Source organism: Neopsephotus bourkii, unplaced genomic scaffold (genome assembly GCF_033783945.1).
Source record: "Neopsephotus bourkii isolate Nb327-2 ecotype Australia unplaced genomic scaffold, CSIRO-AGI_Nbou_v1 NB_1820, whole genome shotgun sequence".
Taxonomy (NCBI): domain Eukaryota; kingdom Metazoa; phylum Chordata; class Aves; order Psittaciformes; family Psittacidae; genus Neopsephotus; species Neopsephotus bourkii.
Window position 1 is genome coordinate 11,949,065 of NW_026902293.1, and position 21,821 is coordinate 11,970,885.

At 40.3% G+C, this 21,821-nt stretch overlaps 1 protein-coding gene across 7 annotated transcripts in view; it reads right to left on the bottom strand.

Annotated features, from left to right (window-relative positions):
* The window catches only part of TPD52 (tumor protein D52), a 116,826-nt gene that overhangs the window by 63,559 nt on the left and 31,446 nt on the right, over positions 1 to 21,821 (bottom strand). For 2 of the 7 annotated variants that reach the window (XM_061342869.1, XM_061342865.1), the window contains exons 4-8: positions 21,361 to 21,462; positions 20,315 to 20,341; positions 15,970 to 16,011; positions 14,476 to 14,524; positions 11,920 to 13,352 (exon numbers count right to left, since the gene is read on the bottom strand). In XM_061342869.1, coding sequence (XP_061198853.1) covers positions 13,236 to 13,352; positions 14,476 to 14,524; positions 15,970 to 16,011; positions 20,315 to 20,341; positions 21,361 to 21,462 — 337 coding nt within the window. In that variant the 3' untranslated portion in view covers positions 11,920 to 13,235. Of the gene's footprint in view, positions 1 to 10,892; positions 11,101 to 11,919; positions 13,353 to 14,475; positions 14,525 to 15,969; positions 16,012 to 20,314; positions 20,342 to 21,356; positions 21,463 to 21,821 lie in introns of those variants that run through there. The other 5 variants (XM_061342866.1, XM_061342868.1, XM_061342872.1 and 2 more) reach the window with 5 other exon arrangements.

The following is a 21,821-nucleotide window of genomic DNA, read 5'->3' on the forward strand; positions in this document are numbered from 1 at the left end:
CCCCAAATGTTTATGGATAAACCAGCCATGTGAAACTATGCATATAGTAGAAAATGGGAAGATTATTCTTAGACTGCTCTATGTAATACAAACTAGGACACAAGTTTTAGCTAGTATATGAGTAATTAAATACCACTGCCAAGAAAATCATCTACTAAGGCTCACAAGTAACAGCACAACATCACCCCATTTACAGCACAGTTATAATAAAAAACGTAAACTCAACAGTTTGTTCTTCTAAAGTCCACTGCCTCTTTTGCATTTCCTCCCCACCATAATATAGATCTTTTTCTTTTTCCTCCCTGATTAGCAGCCTGAGGTTTTGTCCTATAAAAGAAATATAAAAACAACTGGAGTTCATACTGCTTCCCAAAAGATTCAACTTACAACCCAAACTGGACAACCACAAAGACAAGGAAGATATCCTCAGTTTCCTCTAAATAGGATACTTTTCCTTCTAATTCCATACAAATGGATAAAAGTGAAGAACTAATAAAAACTTCTGGCTAACAAAGGGTTTTAAAGATTAACTACTGTATAAAGCTGAAAGAAAAGCAAGATTTGGGCCATTTAATAAAACTACTGCAGGAAAATAATCCAAAGATAAAGCATAAAAGGAGGAGCTGTGATCCAAAGCAGAAATAAAAGCAGTGATTTAGGGGAAAATCTAAGATTAATGACTGCAAAGTCAAAAAGGAGGGCTCTGAAAGCAGTCAAGGAGCAAGCTGGAAGCTTCCCTGCTAATAAGCAAGAAGATACTTACAAAAAGCTTCATATGAATCACTTCCTACACAGACTGTTACAAGGCCCAATTTCTGTAAAGACAGCACTTGCACAACAGCTTACACTATGATGACCTGAATTAGGGTAATTATTTTAGTTATAAGGGTTCTAATATACATTTAATAGTAATTATTTAATACCTACAGTCCAATAGAAGAAGTATCAGTATAGCTAAAAATTCCAGCAGATACCATATTCATTCACTAATTTCTGTCCATACCTGAGTGATGCTTTGAATTGCACCATCAAAGGTAGCAAACCTCAAATTGTATAGTGTTGGAATAAACACGGGTGTGTCTGTACCCATCTTTTGAAAGGTAAATTTTGGAGAAAGCAGGAGAGAAAGAAAACAGCATCACTGTTTAATACAATATGGTACTACAAAACTGCTCTTCAAAAAGAGCACAGTGAGCAATGAAAGCTTCTCCTAGAATCACAGAACAGACTTTAAAGATCATCTAGTTCCAGTCCCCCACCATGGGCAGGGATATCTTCCACTAGACCAGGTTGCTCAAACGCCAGATACTATGATAAGAAAAAGCAAAGGAAAATAGATTTTTCTGCCTAGAAAAGGATGAAGGAAATTGACTGATATATTTTTCATTTTTATCTTTATATCTGCATTAATTTTCAAAAACCTTGCATACTTAGGAGTTTAACTGTCCAGAGTTTTTTTCCATCACGACCTTCAAGCTTCAAGCACCCCCAATGAACTGCCAGAAAACAAAGCAAACCTCTGCTGTTTCAACCAAAAGACAAGCATCCATATATTCTCCTCAGCACAGTGCAGAAATGTAATTTTATCTTAGAAAAAAAAACAAACAAAACTCTTCAGCCAAAAGGGCTGGAAATAAAAAGCCAATATTAGCCATTTAAGCATCCCTTAGTAAGAAGCAGTGACTAAGGGTTTTGGCAAAAAGTCATTTAAATTCCAGTGTAGATATCAGAATTTTTGGCAACTAATTCACTATACAAGTCTAGTAGTATTTTGTAAAGACCTCTTTATCTTAACCCTGACTCATTTTATTTTTTTAAACACACTACATGATTAGGCTGCAAGGAGCATAAGTATTGAAGCTAAGGTATCTCCATACTTCACTGCTAACCTGAAGGTAAAATCTGGCAGTGACTTGGCTGCATATAATTTGCTAGAAGTCTCAGTGTCCCAGCATGACTTGGGAGTACAGCTGAACTGAACTTCCTGGAGAAGAGCACCCTCGTCCTGTGGAACATCTGACAGAGCATGATCTACTCTATAAGCATTCTGTGCAGCTTGGACAAAACAATCTTACAACTTTACAAACCTTGGCTGCAAACCAGAGAACTTAACGTTGCTCTTGCCAATCCATGTGAAACCAGCTGAGCAATAAGGTTGGGAAATTAAGAATACCTTACTCTATTTTTCAATTTAGTCCCAAGTAAACTAGAAGAACACTGAAGAAGGAAAAAAAAAACAAAACAAACCAAACCAACAAAAAAACCCACAAAACTCTAGAAAATCCCATTAAACAGATATCCAAGTTGCAGAAAGCAGAAAACACCAGCAGTAGTACTGGAATATAAACTCTAATGTTGCTTTCTTACATACATGTATTATGATTGACACTTTTTTCATAGAATGGTTTAGGTTGGAAGGGACCTTTAAAGCTCAGTCCAACCCTGCCCTGCCATGGGCACGGACACCTTCCACTAGACCTGTTTGCTCCAAGCCCCATCCAACCTGGCCTTGAGCACTGCCAGGGATAGGGCAGCCACAACTTCTCTGGACAACCTGTTCCTACCACCCTCTTTCAGACTAACACCATTGTCCCTTTCCCATCACTACTTGCCCTGGTAAGAAAGATGGAGGAAGATTTTTTAGAAGCCCCCTAATACTGAAGGGCCATAATAAAGTCTCCTTGAAGTCTTTTCTTCTCCAGACTGAACCCCAACTCTCTCAGCTTTTCTTCATAGAAGAGGTACATTCATGGCCCTCTCCTGGACCCATTAGGTCTTTCTTGCACTGAGGACCTCAGAACTGGACCGAGTGCTCCAGGAAGAATCTCACAAGAGCAGAATAGAGGGTATTTATTTATTTTTAAGTACACTAATTTATCTGAAAGACAAGCTTGCTAAGGTAAGTTCAAGAGCCTCTGACTGAAATTCAGTGCCTTATGTCAAAGTCAGCCTAGACGGCCACAGTGATCCTTTCCAGCCTAAAAATCAACTGGTTAATCTTCAATTACATAAATGTGTGATTGCACTGTCAAAATAGACATGCCATTTTTCCAACATCATATATATGCAATAAAATCTTCTGGCACATAACTCCTAAAGAAAATCTGTGAGAGGTGTGTTGCTTCATTGACTTCCACCTAGGAAGAACTGTGACTCAGAGAGAGGCTACTACACAAAAATATCTACAAAACTATTTTGAAATGCATGTAATGCACAAATAACTGATTTTCAATGAACATTTTCATTTTGTCCAAGTCACAGTTCCTATTTACCAACCTTTGTCATCCCAAAATGAAAAAAATATGGGAAGAACTAAACTTCAGTTTTACTAAGAATAGCACGATTCATATTTCATAGCATTATCCAAAGGGAAACAAACATAATAAGAAGAAGATATAAGGGTAAAAGTTGTCATACTTGGCAAAGAGCATTGGAAGATTTTGCTGGGCTACAGACAGGATTTTTAAGCCAACCTCACAGGTTGAAATTAGCCTTCTAAAAAGGCTAATTATGTATATAATGGCTTAAATTATATTTTGATTGGAGATTAGGAAAAGATTACACTTGTATTTTAAAAACAATGAAAGGTTCACCATACATGATTTGGTGTCAGTTTATATTCATCAACATCCTTCCATCAAGCTCTGTGTTTTGGTACTGACTGCAATACTGACTGATGAATATAGTATGTTCCACACCTAATTTTACTTTTGCATACAGAATTACTTCTAATTAAGAGTACCACAGCTGTGCAGAGAACACGCAATAAACTTGTATGTATATATTTGTATATATATACAGTCCTCATAATAATGAACAACATAATATTGTGAACTAAGCACATCTTTAAAAGAGATGCTAATAAGAATTAACCAAATACATGTAGCACAATCAGTAAACCATTATGGTGAAAACAACTTTTGTCTCTCACAATTACAGTTTTCAAGTAGGATCATGCAGCTCTCAAGAAAAAAAAACAAAAAACCAAAAACAAAAACAAAACAACAAAACCTAAAGAGAGATCACGGGAAAATAGGATTGGTAACAATATTCAACAGACTTTCCTCAATAGCAGTTTTAATGTTAGAACTTCTCTGTTGTCTAGAAATCTCTTTATGTTCCTGTTAAGGCTATCTGCAGCTTTTTTTCTGTATTTGAAGATGGATCTTAGACTTATCATCAAGATGCAGTACATGAACTGTTCGTCAAACTCATGAAAAAGAAAAGGTATTTACAATAATAATGACACATATTTTCTAGATGTTGCCCAAAGGCAGGTGACTTTTTTAGTTAACTATGCTATACTCTATTTTGTTTGAGTCTGAATCTTCTGGTGCTACATACAGCAACATACATTACTAAAATTTAATACCACACTTCTTTTTCCTGTGACTTCACACAACTGAGCTTAGAGGAATACCATAAAACAACAGAGTACGTCCAAGGAGGGGAAGGACCTCATGGCTGGATCTGCAGCTGCTTCTAGACACTTTTTTGAAACTTCTTCATCAATCAATTGCCCATTTAAAACAGCAGAAAGCAGCAAAATCATATTGCTAGCACACTATAATGCTACCCAAACAATCAAGGCTTACCCAACATATCTTATAAAGGAACAACTTGCTGCACTGAGTGACTCCATACCTACTTCTTTGTGTTTCTAGTAAAAAGGTTTTCTAGTTACCGTCACACTTCAATTCGATACACAGTGCAGAAACCATGAAACAAGACTTCCACGAAGAATTTCAAACGCAGCTTTGAAAATACGCTGTTGACTAGCCAAAAGGATCATTTGCTAAACAATGCTGAGCTAAGAATTTATTTCCTAACATAAAATAGCACATGATTTGGTCACAGTAAAGCTGCTTATTTTTCTTGAAATGAAGTTAACTTCTGTACATAATTTAAAAACAAAATATTTGCCTGTAGCTTTCTTTTAAAGGCTACAGGAAAAAATCAGGACACTGCCTGTTCTGCATTTCTTCTCTGCTATAATACAATGTATAACCCTCCAGTGCAATTCTGACAGAAACCACCTACCCTCTAAACCAGGGAAAGGGGGAGAACCTACCATATGGATTACTTCAAAAAGAAAACTCTGCCAGATAAGCACACACAGAGCAATCATGTATCTGTATCCTCACATTTTAGGTTGCTGTACAGGGTGGCCATGCTGAAATGGGACGCTGGCAGTCCCATACAACAGCACTGCCTTATCTCCAGACTGACAGCTTCTCCAATTATCACCACCCTACTCTTCCAGGCCGTTTTTTTCCAGGCTCCTGGAGGACAGGTTTCTGTTTCAATAGTCACAGGAGAGTAACTGGGATTTCCTACAGCAACAGTGGATGTAAATATCCTGTTGATAACATTAACCACTAGGAAGTATTTAAATTCCTATTTAACCTTTACATTACAGTTCCATGCACCTTCTTCCAGATATATCGTCTGTAGTCAATCAAGAGTGGGCAGCTGATACCCACTTGCTTTTCGCCATGATTTTGGTAGTCCCAAGACAGTTTGAATTTTGGGATTCTACCCTGACAGCCACTCACCCATGGCATATCACATAATGTCTACCACTCACAGACCTCCTGCAATGCCAAAGCGAGCACTTGCCAACCCAAAGCTTTCTGAAGGAGTGAGTTCTAGAAGACAACTGCAACACACTCTCCACCAGCACTGTGGGCTTCCTCATGCCAACCAAGGACAGAGCTGTGCAAAGTGCTCAGGGTCTACCCACATTAATCTGTGTTCCTGAGTCATCACTGCTTATTACAGTCATGTACAATTTTACTATAATTACATCTCCAAAGGGACGGCATGCGTTTTAGTCCTGCCACACCACAAGAGCACAAGTCTTGTCTACTTCAGTGTTGTTCCAACACCGTGCGAGTTTTACAAAATCCTGCCATGCAAGCACTTCTGTTGTATGCAAAGCAGGCCATCCATCAGGTCCAGCTGTGCCCACAGACGGGGCAAACCCAAGTCTGAAGAGCCAAGTTTTGGTGCCTCAGCCAGAGCATTCACAAGTTAGAACTGCTCCTTTGCAGAGGTCAAATGAGGGACAAATAGGCTCATTCCCACTATAATGCAAACCAGCATTTCAAGCAGATTCAGCTGAGAGGATGCGGAGAAGCCTGTGATACAGTCCTTGTTTAGCATCAACTTGAAAGCACTAACATGTGCCCACAGCGCAGTGGTAGCAGATGTACTGCAAGTTCCTCAAATGCTGCCGTACAAGCTGGCAAAGTAAGCCAAGAGAAACTTCCAGGTAAAGAAAACTCACTCCAGCTCCCACTAATCCCACAACTGGGAAGTTCAACTCTCAGTTAGTCAGCAGTTTTCAGTACCTGAATGCTGGCCAGAAGGTAATCTGCTTAAAAGAGTAACCTCTGTCCTAGGCATATAGGTTTTATATAATGTTGCTATATTGCCATTAAAACAAAAAAAGTTCATAAGTTACTTAACAACATTTGAAGAGCACTCCATCCATGCAAAGATTATAGGTGTCTGTCCTCAGACGCTACGAAATTTTCAAGTGAAAACTGCACAAAATATAAACAAGTATTTTCATTCTCAAGTAACTGCAACTTCAGTAAAAACATCTTTTAAATGTTAACTTAGCTGGGAAGATACACTGGGAGAAATATTTCCCCACCAACAATTACATTTAAAATAGTTTGGATTTTTTTAATGTTTGATTTCAAAACATCCAGTGTTAAGACATTATTTTGAACTGGAGTTGCCAAGATACTGCACAAGCAAGACAGATACAAATCCTTTATAAAGCATATTCATGTAGCTTTCAGAACAAAGTGCAATACTTCTTTTAAAACTCTCACTTTTGTGTTTTGTTTTTAATCCCTTCCCTAAAACATAAATAGAGAAGGCAACTCTTTATATCACCTATTAAAGTAGCTTGCATCTGCTCTGATATTGATGTTTTATTTATTTAAATAGTGACATGAAATTCAAATACATGGACATACTCCTGAAACTTCTGAATCCCCAAATCCTTTCAAGAAAGAACCTATAGGTGACTAGATTTAAAAATGCAGTCATTTCTGGGAGAATAATTTCTAATCTCTTTCAGAAATTACTTCCTACGATGTACTGATACCAACCCAGCCCCTTCCATCTGAACTTTGGACAAAGTCAGTTACACTTTTTAATGAATGCTTTCCCTTAAAAGACAGTATTCAAGGAACTAAATGCAAAATTCCTCAAACGTGCTACTTTTCCTGCGACATCTAGAAACAAGCAATGCCCTCTGCTGTGCCGGGCACGGAAGTGCACCCAAACCCAAGGGCAGCACCTCTGCGGGCTGGAGATCTCTGCTTCTCAACAAAGATAACGTTTCCCTCATTTCACTGAGCTCTAGCACTCACTTGATGGTTTGTCCCTGTTACTACAAAGTAAAAAGTTACCAGAAGAGTTTTATCACACCATGATACATATTACAAATCAGCAGTAAAGCTAGCATAGCAATAACCCATTTCTAGCTAAAAATACATTTAACAAATTTACCACTTATTTTTTAAAACACTTTAAGACTATTTAGTTCATAGTGCACAAAAATATGTCATTTATTCTTAATTAGTTGCTTCATTCTTACATTTTCTTCAAATGTTGGTAACCTACCTATGAATGTAGATCAACAATCATTTCTCTACCCATATCAACAAGATCATTAGGTCCATCCTAAAAAGCAAGTTTATCCATTTTGCTCAGCAGGCAGCTTCAGTCTGCAAATAAAGGTAACACCTAAAGTATTTCCTGTCCTTCTGACAGGTTTAAGCAATTCTACAGAGAAGAAAAGAACTTTAAACATTGTTTTTTTGTTCAGCTTAGAATGCAAAACTTAAGACATTATAAAAACACAGACCAAAAAAAAAGGCAGTAAAAAGCTGCCTGTTGTAGACAAAGTTAAATATCATGTGGATTTAGCAGAATATTCTGCTTACAAAGCTGCTACCTTTTTAACAATTCTAAGCACTATTTAAGTGCTCTGTAAGTTTCCCTATTTGCAAAACAGCAACAAAAGAACAAAACCCTAAAAAATTACCAACGTGGCAAAAAGCACTATAAGGTACCTGTGAAGCAAGGGCAAAAGCAACACAAACACTAAGGACCCAAATAACATCTCTGTGCTCTTACAGGTACATGTAAAACAAAAGCCAGGTAGCATTTTGTATCTGTCTCTTTGCCACCAGATAAGGAGCAGAAACTTTCCTCTGGCTGCAGCTCAGGCAAGGGATGAGCAAGACCACGTTCCACCTGCTTGGAAGAGTAGATCCTGCAGATGTATGGCACCCCAGGAAGGGACTGCAGTGGAGCCACTGCACCCTCTCCTGAGGCAAGCTCCTGAGTTGCTCCCCTTAGAGGAATTTTCTCGCAAGGTCTAATGCTTTCAGTTCTTCCAGCAGCATCTAGTACATCCTCCCATAAGTATTACCCAGCTTTATGCTGGGTAATCCCACATTAGCATCAGGGTTGCTGTGGAAAATCTATTTACCAAGTAACATAATTCCTAGCATTTTAAAATCAGTTAAAAATGGTGAAAAGGCGATTCCAAGGAAACTGCACTACAAGCCAGAGCACTTTTATTTTCCTCTTCTGCACACTCTCAAAAGAGCAATCAGTGAATAATCATCAATCACACATGGGCTCACTAAAGTCTTTCCTGATTAGGCTAAGAACAGCATGAAAGTAGACTCATGGTAATCTTACTTCACCTCACTGTTACGCTTTTAACATCACCATGACACTGCAAAGCAAGCTACTGCTCTTCCTCTTTTTGAGAGTAACTCGACAGTGTTGAGAAATCCAGAGTTGTAGGCCAGCTCTTCACTTTACGCTTCCAGAATGATTTCTGTATTGCACTGTTTGTATTTGTGTATGTAATTCCACTTGGAAATGATGTTGTGGATATTATGTAACATCTCAGTTTAAAGTCTTGATGACTATTGATTTATTGATAGAAAGAGAAAAAACAAAATTTCTGGCTTCTTACTTCAATGGAAAGAAAAAGAGAAAGAAAAATCAACCCCTCAAATACTTGAAGTAGCATTCAGCATCCTCTATAGCTAAATCAAGTGGATCCCTTCCTAAACCCTACCATGGACATCACCCTTGGGCACCACCTGAGCCAGCACCCTGGGTTAGGCAGATGTTTGCTCTCTGCATAGCCAGCCTTGCCAGTGCAGATATTCAATGGAAAACAAAGGTACAGATTATGCAGTAATTTGAGATACCAAGTCCTGGATTCAATGACAGAGGCATTTCTTGTTTTATACTCCCAATACTAAACCAGTCCTGAATTATTAATTCACAGCATTGATCTCCATAGCCTACCAGGCATACTCCAAGCCACTCGTGATGAAACAGAATTGGAAAAGTTAGCAAATTAAGAGTGACAAGGATGAAGAGCAGCAGAGAATCACTTCCAACCAAGCTAAAATCAGACGTTGGGGTTTTCAGCCTGGAAGAGATACATCAGTACAAACACACACAGTGCTTTTTTCTGCTTCCCTAGATGTCAGCTAAAGCCACTGTCACAACAGACACTGTGAGGAAAAACAGCATAACAAAAATCAGCACAACAACCAGAGAAAGCAATGGTTCACAAAACCTCCATGTTCACTTTGACACTCATAACTCATTCTTTCCCAAGTTCCATACACTCACATTGTCATACCCAGGGACACATAACCGAGGCGTTCTAGGACAAGAGCACTTAAGTACAACACCAAGGACAAAGGACGGCACCTATCACCACACCTCCCACATTCTTCCTGTTTGGCAATGATGAACTTGGGTTTGCACAAATCTTTTACACCCTTCAGGACCAACAGCTGTTTACTGGGTGTTCCTTTGCTCCAGAATCTGTAAGCGCAGCCTCAATAAATAGCAGGCTGCTGCTCACTGTCTACCTCTCCATGTTTGTATGATGGACTAACAGGAAAACAAATGGCACATGAAATACAACACAAGCTTGTTGCGGTTCAGAAGCAGGGTCTGTTCTTGGTGACTCAATCTGTGCTGCAGAGTGCAGGACTTGACAACAACAGCAATTTCATTTCCAAAAACAGCTTCCCAGAAAGCTGTGTTTTTCCACATTAACATATATTCTTTCTACCCCAGTTCTGCCATTTCTTTTGATGCCTTCATACACCTGCATTTCCACAGGTGTTTCATTCACACCAGCCTTCATATTTGCACTACAAATCTGTAAAGTACTGGCCTAACAGGTCTTGGATTTGACCTGCTAAAATACTTTCAGCTAAAGATTTTCCACATCTTCCCTGCCTGCCTGTAAAAGCCAGAATACAGTTTTGCCCAGACACTTGTACTCTGTATTCTACACACCCAAAACTACTTGTACACTTTCTATATTAGACTTTTGTAGGAGTAGGTTAAAAATAAAACAGCATGAAAACTGCCAGTATTTCTGTAGGACAGTCATTACGAAGAATGAAGAGGTGAGAACCACAGAATGGTTTGGGTTAGAAGGGACTTCAAAGCTCATCCACTTCCAACCCCCACTCCCAGGGGCAGGGACACCTTCCACTAGACCAAGCTGCTCAAAGCCCCATCCAGCCTGGCCTTGAACATTGCAAGGGATGGGGCAAATAGGACTTCTCCGAGCAGGCAATAAAGACACGCAACAAGCAGGGTGGCGAGAAAAGGGCTGTGCCCGGGGCCAGCGTTTCAGGCTAAAAGCGAAGTAGCGGAGTCGCACGCTGCCTGCACCGGCCGAAGAGCAGAGGAAGGCGGCAGCAGGTCCGCGGGGAGGCGCTGGAGGGACGGCCGCACCGGGACAGCGGGGCCGGAACCGCCCCGAACACTGCCCTGCCCTACCCTACCCGGCCTCCCCACCGCGCCCTCACCTGCCGGGGGCCGGGGGCCGCTGTATCTGTGCTCGGCCGCTCTACCGTCTGCTGCGAGAGAGCGGAGGCACCCACGGCTGCCGCCGGCGGGGCACCGCTGCAGCGCCTCACCACCCGCAGCCACCACGGTGGGAGCGCGGCCCGGCCAGCGAACAGGGCCCAGCTCGGGGCCGCCATGACTGCCCGCGTGCAAGGCGGAGCGTGACCTCTGACCCTGCGCTACGCCCAGGCGCGCGGCGGGCGCAGGCGCATCAGGCTGGGCTGAGGCGGAGCAGGGTAGGGTAGACACTGTGGTCTGTGAAGGAGGTCGGGCTGCCCTCCGCGGCTGCGGGCCGGAGGCGGCCGGTCCCTGCGCCCGGGGTGCTCCTGCTCCGGGAGGAGACCCGGCTGGCCACGGCACAGTGCAGGGAAAGCCGTCGTGTGCCCGGCCAGGCGGCCAGCACCTGGCAAGGGGAGGGGAACGAAGCCGGCAGCTGTGTCTTGGCTGGAGGAGCCGGTCCAGCGGGACGGGGCTGGGGACAGCGACATTAGCACAGAGCGCCGCGAAAGTAAAACTTAAGTGGCAACAGCCACCCTAAGGGTGTTTGCACGCGAGGGTGCAGCTGCGAGTCTAAGTGTAACAGGGCACAGACACAACGATGCAGCCAATGACCCAGCTCTGGACTAGGTGTCTGTTCATCATTTAAATAACTGGAACAGAACCCATCCAAGAAGGATCACGTTCCAGAAGAACCTGCTCGACTTGGTACTGACAGTTGAGAGAAAGAGCTCCACTCCTGCTGTGTCATCAGTTCTCCATTCTGAGCTGTCATAAACTGAGGGTGCACCTCGACCCCTTTTCTAAACTTCCAAACGTAATCACATCAGTTTATGTAAGTCACGAGAAGTCAACCTAGGCTTAGTCCCTAGGAACACCAAACTCTTCGGTGTATTTCCCCCATGTGAGCAGTATGTATCAGCACTACTTTGAAACCAAACTTAAAAGCACTGTTCGAAGTAGAAATTAAAGAGTCAATTATCCTCCATATTCACGGGACAATACATTCCTCACATACATGTTTTTATTAAGCGTCTCACATGTAATTAAGCATATTTACTACATCTGGCACCCAAGGTTGTCAGGAGCCAACTTTTTTTTCCTCCAAACATTTGTGGCAGGTTAAAGTTTCATGAATTTCACACAGCTGTTTTCAAAACTTGTTTCCAGTTCTAACCTTACCAACTCCATGTGCCAGAAATACACAACATACAAGAGATTTGAAGAATATATCAGCTAAAGCAACATGTAGGAGAAGATCTTGTAGGACAACAGACCTTGTAGGAGAGCTACACTGTTCTATGACAGATTGCTGGAGTCTTAAACAGGAACAGGGTTTTTAACATGTAAAAAGAGTAAGACAGCCTAGCAGATGTTTCCAATGGTCAGCCTACGAAGGAAGCAGCATCAGCATTTGACAGCAGTCCTCTTGCTGCTTAGAAAAGAACCAATGTCATTCTCAGGCTTACTCTTACAGTCCATGCTTTGTTAGTCTAAGTGTGATGTCACCATGTGTGGATTAAGATGAATTTATTCACAACTGATCAGAAGTTCAGCAGTGCATCCTGCCACATTAGCATCATGGACAAAAAACAAAACTGAAAATGTTACTGTAACTGAACCAAACCACCACTGCTAGGCATACTGCTTCAGTTTGTGATGGTCAGGAGCTTCCTTCCTAGGTGAATAATCCACAGACAAATGGGTAAGTTCTAGATGTTATGTATTACCCTGCCTGCAACTGTTTTATGAGGAACATGCTTGTAAAACAGCTCCTTCCTACCCAGGCATAATCCTGCTACAAGTAACTTATTTAAAGCCTGAAGAAGTCCTGTCTTTACCTGGGCATGATCCCCCTGGCCTGATGTCCTCTGCAGGCAACACTTAACTGAAGTAATCATAAGCTTCAGTTTGGCAGCAGCAGCAGATTTGTAATGATTAAATTTATCAGTAGTTACAGATTCAAAAGGAATTATATATCCACAGTATATGTACAATACAATTAACTTCTCCAAAGAGGGTTTTTTCATTGCTATATTTTAAAGGCTGCCTTCAAATTACAGGTAGGTCCTTTAAACACTTTAAAGGCATAAAAATTCCCCTTCCCACACAAAACCCCAAACAGTATATTTTAGTTTCAAAAATATTTTTGAACCCACAAAAAAACTTGGTATCAGTTAACCTGGTAAAACAGCTACATGCTAAATAAAAGCACATCTGGTGGGAAAAGCACAAATAATGTTACAAGTGTGCTTAGTTTTCGCTTGCAGCATCTGGCAGTGGGTAGCAGGACAGCAGCAGGAATCTCAGTGGGTCTCCTCCTGTGTTTGTTCTGTGATCGTTTCTGTGGCACTGGCATTGGCAGCAGAGTTGAGAACTTCTCCAAAGTCTCCTCCAGCAGGTTGTCTTCCTCCAACTTTAGACTAGAACACAGAGAGCGCCTCAACATAAAACTGCAGTTATTTGACATGCCAAACATGCTGAACTGTGTAAACCAGTACCTCTGCAGGAGAAAGATTAATAACTTTTCAGCAGAGCAGCTTTTCCAGGATGAAACTACCTCAGCAATACTCTAAAGACAAGTTTTTAAATATCATGTTGAAAGCAACCAGCAGCAGCAAACTAACATAGCAGTCTCCCTCTGCCTTCTTGATGCACGCAGCATGAAGCAGCAGCCCTCATTCCAAGGAGTCTGAAGGTTGACATGCCCTCAGTTAAAAATGGATATATGTTTGCAGCCTTTCAAGCCATTTAGGCTTTGAAAGGTTCAAAGTTAAAACTCGCTTCTGTATTGCTTAAAAAAAACACTGAACCTCAAAAAAGAACACTGAAGAATTTTCATTCTCAACAGCAATTCCCAAGATCTTCAGTGAAGCACAGCAACTAGTTTACTTTCTCCAGGTAATGTGTTTTCCTTTTCCCTCTACATTATATCCCCGTGGGAATGGCAGGAGTGTTAATGTCCATTAGTTTGCAAGGGAAAGTCTAGTTCCCCATGCTATCACTTGCATGCTTCTCATACAGCCCAGTCTGCCAGTGAGAACAGTCAAATCTGGTTCCAGTTACATCTATTAGTGAGGTTTTTTTAATCTCAAGAAGTTAATAATGGTTGTTTCTGGCACTTGAAGCTTTTGTGAGTAAATTCTAAATTAAGGTACAAAGGCCTCTTGTATTTTATGCCAGAAATAGGAGAAACATTCCAAGCTGTTCTCTTGTGTAGGGTATTAGTCGTTAAGAAGGCATGGAAATAAAAGGCTACACCATTTTGGATACACAACACTAGGTATGTTGTCCTAGCTGTTTGTGTAGGTTAGGTAGCTCTTAGTCCCCCTAGTTAAAGGCATCCTCCTGAAAGAGGTGAAGGAAGCCCATTTTTTATCCTCAGATCATTAGGCAGAGAAACCACTTCCACAACACTTAACAGTTGTCATCTAAGCACCTTCAACACTTTACCAGTAACTAAAACACAGGTTGCCCCGAGTCCACTTCTGTCTTTTCTCCACATCCACAGCTCCACAATTACCAAGGAGTTTTAATTATATTTACCTTCAAGTTTTCAACCTTTTCTTCAAAGGATTTGAAAGTAGGAGAATTTCTAGGAAAATAATAATAAAAGAAAAAGGAACCACAGAATTACAACCATATCTATGTTAGTCTGTAAATATTACAAAAAAGCAGACAGTTGCTTTTTCTAATGTCAACATAAATTTTGTTTGTTTGGGGCTCTTTCCTTGGCTTAAGGGTAGCCTAAAATTAGTTTCTATCTGGATTTCCCAAATATTACATAACTGAAATTCAAATGCACTCAAGATGTAGCTCATTTGTGTCTCTTGCAAGTGAGCACTGCCACGCTCAGCGATAGGGTATTTCATCATACCACCGAAGGGAGAACTAGAAAGTATTTTAGGTTCAGCTTCTTATTCCCAGTGATTTCAAACATGTTTGTGGCTAGAAGGGTTTCAGAACAGCTTAATCATCACTTCTGGTTAGACTAGTATGTTACTGCTAAAGAAAGCTTGCCAGAGTTTTTCCACTTGTTATAGGAAAACTAGTTTAATAGGGCATGTGTTCAATTAACAAAATATGGTTAGTAGGGACATTTTCTGCTAACATGTTAAATTTAGGGGAGAATCCCCCTTGCCTTTGAAGTGCTGGAGACAGCTGTGATTACAAATGGTAAATTCTGTATATGAAAAGCAGCACTCAGCATCGAATATCCTTAGATGTTCAATGCTGAGGGCCAGTGTGTTATTTATTAGGGTCAGAAGAGTGGCTTAATGCTCCAACTAGCTAGCACTGCCATTTTCAAACCTGTGCAACAGCCTGTACATCTTTCCTGCATTTATGCAGAATGGAAAATGCTTACCTTCAGTGGACCAGGCTCAAGGATTCACAGGAGACTAAAAATAATTATTAAAGATGAAAAACAGGAGGGGTTGGGGGGGGGGGGGCGGTATTTGGTGGTTGGTTGTTTTGTTTTGTTTTTTCAAAAGCAGTCTTAAACTTCCCTTCCCCCTCAGCCTGGTATTTGTGTAAGTCACCCACACTTAGCAGCACTCTTTCATTTGAGAAAGCACACAGTGGCACCAATATATATATATCAAACCAAACTCTCCTAGGAGATGGAAGGACACAGTGCCAAGCAAGGGAAGAAAAAAGGACAGCCCTCCAAGTCAGCAAGAGCCTTGTTGTGAAACCACAGTACTTTTTACTCACTTTCATTGTTCTAACCCATGTGAGAAGCTACTGCCTTTTAAATGTGGAGTCATTTAGTAGCAGTACATTTCTATTGGGTAGGGAAAAGTTGTCAGAGTTCCCTAAACAGCAGGAAAGTATACTTGGTCACATCCCAGATGTGTGATAACTGCCACCAATAAGCAGAAATAAAACCAAATTTTATGTTACATTCCAATCCACTACAAAGTTGGGTGGCTTTTTTTTATTTTGTTTTAAATCTATGCGAGTTGACTTAAGTGCAGTTTGACTTGATTCCATAAATGAACATAAACAAACTCAACAGTTGCATTATGCATACATTACCTCATAATAGGCATGCTAATTGAATGTTGTATGGAGCGTAGACTAAATGCCAGCATTAAGAAAAAAGAAAGCAAGAAGTTAGTTTAAGTGATAGACTGAGAAGCAATTGGCTTAAGAGAGCTGACTTCTGGATACTATCTTTGGTAACTAGCCAGTCTTATGTACCAGCTGCTTGGTTTTGCTTTTACAAATTGCTTAGCCATGCACACACACAAGTACATCAGAGCAAAAGCTGCAACAACTTTTTTCCTTTTTAGCAAGATTCAAGTGCCGTGCTTGGTAGTACATATTCTGCATAGCTGCTACGGTGTGTCTACGCGAGTTTCTCAAGCAGTAAGAGTCATGCTGCATTTACAGTTGTGACAGTATCAGGTACAAAGTGAACAAGCAAGAGTCTTATCAATCAACTAATCTTCCTATGGAAAGAATTATTCCTACATTCAGAAGTCTTCAGTTTCAGTTCAGTGTAAGATTTCCATACTCACCAATACAAATTTTCTAATGAGAACACTCACATCAATCTATATAGTCAAGGTCAGGTTTACGCTGAGGGCAGGAAAAAGTCCTAGTCTCAACCATGTTCTGATATTCTTGGAGGATTTCTGTAACCTGACAGTGTTGCCATTACAGTTACTCTTTGCTTACTGACAACACGTACCTACACCTAGAAGGTGACTGGATGTTTATTAAGGAGCTCCGAAATACCTTCAAGACCATCTAATTTAGATTCTGCAAAATCTCAGTTTAGTCTTGATACATATTAGTCTTATATTAACTTCAAGGTTTCTTGTCAAATACCACAATATTAAGTTAGAAAAGTTAGGGAAAAAATGATCATAGTTTTTCATAACTATATTTGAAATGTTAAAATTTTGACTGGGTTTTATGATGCCTTTCAAGAGAATACTGTCCAGACAATTGCTGAGGGGGAAAGGGTGAGAGGAAGTGTCATATTTGATGCATTTCCAAAACTCCAATTAGTATTTCAGCACAATGGAAGATACATTCACAGATGCAAAAAGGTTCTGTGTTCATTGCAGAACAAGTTTTAAGAGATTCACTGGGAGGCTCATCAGTAGAATACAGTGATAGAAAAATACACCACATGTAAAAAGTTCCCTTAAGGCTGGGATCCCTTAAGGCAAATGCACAACTGAAGGTTGGTTTGTATGTTAAGCATACTGAGAATCAGGTATGCAAAGGCCAGGTGCTGTCCTGACACGTCAGTAATTCATGCCACACACATCTCATCCCTTTCCTCAGCTGCTGCGTTTCATCTTCATGGATGGTTTGGCTTCCACAAGCTTTTCCAGAGCATATAGAAGCCGATTGTCTTCTGGAGTGTAATTTATATTCCTCACTGTGATGCAGATTGCTACAAGTTCTGGTCTTGCCAAGTTTTAGTATAGAACTAGGATGATACTAAAATAATTCTCTTTGCCCAGTCGTGCTCAGCAACTTCCCCCAACCCTGCAAGTAGTTTAAGGCTAAAGACAGTGAAAACTACCTCCTTTTCCCATATATATTCACAATCTATAATCTGTTACACTGAAAAGCAACAACATATGGTGTATTGCGGATCTTTTTAACAGGCATCTATGGAAGTTTAGTTTAATCTCAGAGAGATCGTTTAACATAAGAAATATTCATAGATTCATGAAGGATTTACTTGCTGTTGTACAATACATATACTCAGCATCCATTTTTTAAAACATCACCATAAGATAGTGTATAGTTTTATCACAGAATGATCTGGTTTGCAAGAGAACTAAATTAGATCAATGCAGTTGATGTTTTTTTTTTTAACATCAAATCACTTGTTCTTCAAGTCGTGCAAATGAAAATGCCACATCAGAGCACTCACTCAACTAGGCCATCAAGTTGGGCGGTGTGAAAAGAGAACCCTTTTTACAATACTCATAAGCAAACCTTTAGCTTAAAAAAAAGGCACTGTAAATTGTTCTCCAGCCTTCTGGGTGTTTTTTTATTGCATTAAAAACTTTCTTATCCTTTACATGATCATTTTTATAGCCACTACATTGCCTCACATTTTGGAAAGGTACAGGGAGATATGCCAGAGTCCCTGCCTGGAAAACATGGGCTTAAGAGTACACAAGCACTAGTTATTTGCTTGCATTAATAGTTGATATGCTGATACATGATGGTGTTTAGGAATCCATGATGATATTAGATTTCCAAAGCAAGAAAAGAAAATTATTCTGCAATCTCAGAACAGGGCACAGGTGGACTTCTGCCCCGTAACAGGGATGCAGCACAAGAGGAGCCAAGTGCAAAATCATGATTGCCAAGGAAGTTTTCAGAATGCTACATCTTGGTATTACTTCGGTTTTGCACGCAGTACTGTGCAAAACAAGGTTGCCTACACAAGGATGGCTAGCTCATCAAAAGTTCAAGATGCTCTTATAAAAGGAGAATAAAGTATCAGGAGAAACCTAAGAAGGAACAGAGTTTATTTTCAGCATAACAAGAAGTGGAGAAAACAAACACAAAAGAGAAGCACTGACTTCACATTACCAGTCCTCTCTCCCTCTATTTCAGTACTTTCCAAGTTCACATTTCCGCTAGCTGCCTTACTCCCTTTTGCAAGTCCCTCCAAAATAACTTTGCAGTGCAAGAATGAAAACCTGCATGTGATGTTTGCTACATGGAATATGTGTAAATAGTCCAACACAGAAGAAATCATGCCATGACAGCTGAGAAGTCCCTAAGCTAAAACAATACAAGAAAAGCAAAGCCATGATGAAGAAGCTACATGAGATTACGAAAAAAAGCACACCTGCATATCCAGTATTTATTCAATTAAACATCAAGCCCATGAGTTCTCATTTCCACGGAAGAACCTGGGGCTCTAAAACTTCAGAAAGTTCAGACTTGTACAGTCTTAAAAAAGTAGACAGCACTTGAGTAGTCACATAACCCTGGGACCTGAATTCACTGGTTGCATCGAGACGAACCTGGTCCTCATGAAAGCAAGAAACAGAGGTTTTAAATCCCCTGTTTAAGTGCAACTAAGATGTTGAACAGCACTAGTTCTTCCCACTTTTTGATGTTGTTGCTTTGTTTTCAAGCTCAGCTGCTCCAGAATTATAACAATACCTTGATTCTCCCCAAGAAGCACACTAACAGTGTGGACTCCCCTGGCTCTGTTACATCACCTTCCAGTGGCCCAGTTTCTTATAGAAGGTACTCATCACTCACCTAGCCACTAACCTGTGTAATTAGGACACTCTTCTTTTGAGATATTAAGTTCCTGAAGACAGCTATGAGTCTGCCCTTGTCAAGTGCAATAGTCTAATACTAGTAGGGGAACACTGTAGTCTTAAGGAAGAAACCAACAGAACCCTGCTGAGTAAGCAGCTGAGCTCTGCATCCAAAAGGTATAGAGACATCTTCTAGGCTCCTCTTGTCTCACTGATGCTAAAGAAGAGATATTTCAGACAGGCTGCTATTCTTATACTTGAGCAAACTATGCTTGCTTCAGAGTCTAAGTTCTGTTAACATCTACCCTGTCACTGACCATCTCCTCCCCAGGCATTGCCCCTGCAGCTATAGCTCCTAGTTAGTATTCCACAAGCCAGATCCCTGCACCTTTACAGAGATAATACTGCTGTCTTTAGTTACTTAGTGGGAGAGTACAGAAAAGGTGAAGCCACACCCAGAGGTGCACAGATGGATGACAGCAACGGACAAAAGTTGCTACACAGGAATTTTAACTACTGGAAACACTGAATATTTGCTTAGACTAGGCAGATAAAAGGCAATACAGACAAGGTAACTAAAACACTCAGTCTGGAGCTGCTGAAGTACTTACTCAAATATAAGGACTGTTCCACTAGACAAACTATAAACAGAGAATGCATGAACTATTTTATACTCAGACTCTAGAGATTTGATTAGAGTCATAATGCTAAACACCCATTGTAATAGACAAAAAAAGGGAATATTTCTATTCTGTCAAGGCATAAACACTGTACAGACAAGGACAAGGAGGAATTCTGCAAGCCATTGACCTCAGAACCATATTCTGTCACTTCACAAACAAACAAACAAACAAACAAAAAAAACCTTGCAGAATCATTTTAAACGATTCCTTTCTTACACGGAAGAGAGACTAATTGATTAGTAGGTGTGCTCAAGATTTCATGTTCTTGGATAACTGCCAGGTGAACATGAAGAAATATCTTCCTTGACATTAAAAATCTTCAGTTTTACATTAACACTGGAGGAAAAAAATTATCTCTTACAGGCAAAAACTTAAAAATTGTAATGGAGACAAGGCCGACTACATGCTTAGGTTCAGAAACAACTCTTGTGCCCACCTTACCTAAAGGAATGTGAAAATGCCTGTAGTCTGCACAATGCCAGAGTAAGCATTAAAGAGAGAAAGGAAGTTCTGATAAATCTGAAGAAAAATATGTAACTGTGTAACTACACCTCAAAGTGTTTTCTCACTAGACTTCAAAAGCAAGAAAGAGGTGAATGGCAGCACTTGAAAACAGAGAGCTGATTTTATTACACTGCTTTCCAATGCAGTAATATTTTGTGAGAATGTGCAGATTTTTATTTGTCCAATACTTGGAAAAAAAAAAGTTTGATCCACTATTCACAACAAATGACAAGCAGAGATGAATATCTGTGTATGTTCCAGTCATAAAAATTATATAATCAAAGAACTGTAAGCTAAACATATGATTGGATTGCTTCCGGGAGGAGTTTTGCATGCAGCTTACAATGGTGCTAAAAATGACCACCAAACTTACCTAACTTGAATGAAGGACTGTGTCATCTGATACAGTCAAAATATATTGCATGTCAATATTTAAGAATTAGAAACTGCCAATAGTCTATTAAAAAGGTAATAAAATCAAGCCACTGCTATGAGGTATAACAGCTTACAAGAAATAGCACACACCTGAAAGGAATCCACACACAAGACAAGAAAGAAACCAAACTCACAAAACAACCAAACCACAAACACTTAACAAGACATTAGCTGTTTGAATGTTTCTCACAAGCTGAGAAAGTCAGAAAACAGAAATGACAGTACTCTGTGTATCACACAGAGGCAGGCAGAGCCGCTGCCACCTGCAATACTATCAGAAACACAAAAGTAGCAGTGGATATGATAGCATATGTTACTTTCCTTCCATACATAAATTACACACCACAGAACTTTGCAGATTTTTTTCTGCATCAGAGAGGACATGCAAGATTTTGCAGCAAGTCACTCAGATTTCCTAGAACAGATGCTGAGGGTTCTTGACAGATTGACTTTTAGAAGTGCTAGGTATGTTAACAGCAGAAGTTTATTTCAGTGATCGCACGCTTAAACCAAAATGCAACTACTTGGGAAAAGCTAAAGAAACCTACCTGACATCTTCAAACTTCTTGGTTAGGACTGAACCAACAGATGAAAAAGCAGCAGATGCCTTCTGACTAGCCTGAGTGAGGGTTTCTGATGTTTTCTTGTATCTATAACAAAAATAAGTCTGTGGTTATTTTAACAGACCACATAAGGAACCTTCTAGTGTACACAGATTTGTATCAGAGGTATACTTCACCTTTAGGATCGAATGGATTTAGCCACTGCAGTCCCTCCTGGCTACAGCATCTCTGTCACCCCAGACTTCAGATCAGGTTCACCAACACAAACCTACTACCCCACCCCCAGACCAGATGCTATCTGCTATTGCAGCACTTAGAACAAAAACAAAACCACACACACACACACAAAAAAACATACACAAAACACAAAGAAAGCAACACCCTGAAAAGCACACACACTGAAAAAGGACAGAGGATTAGTTTTTTGTGTGTGCCAAGTGCCTAAA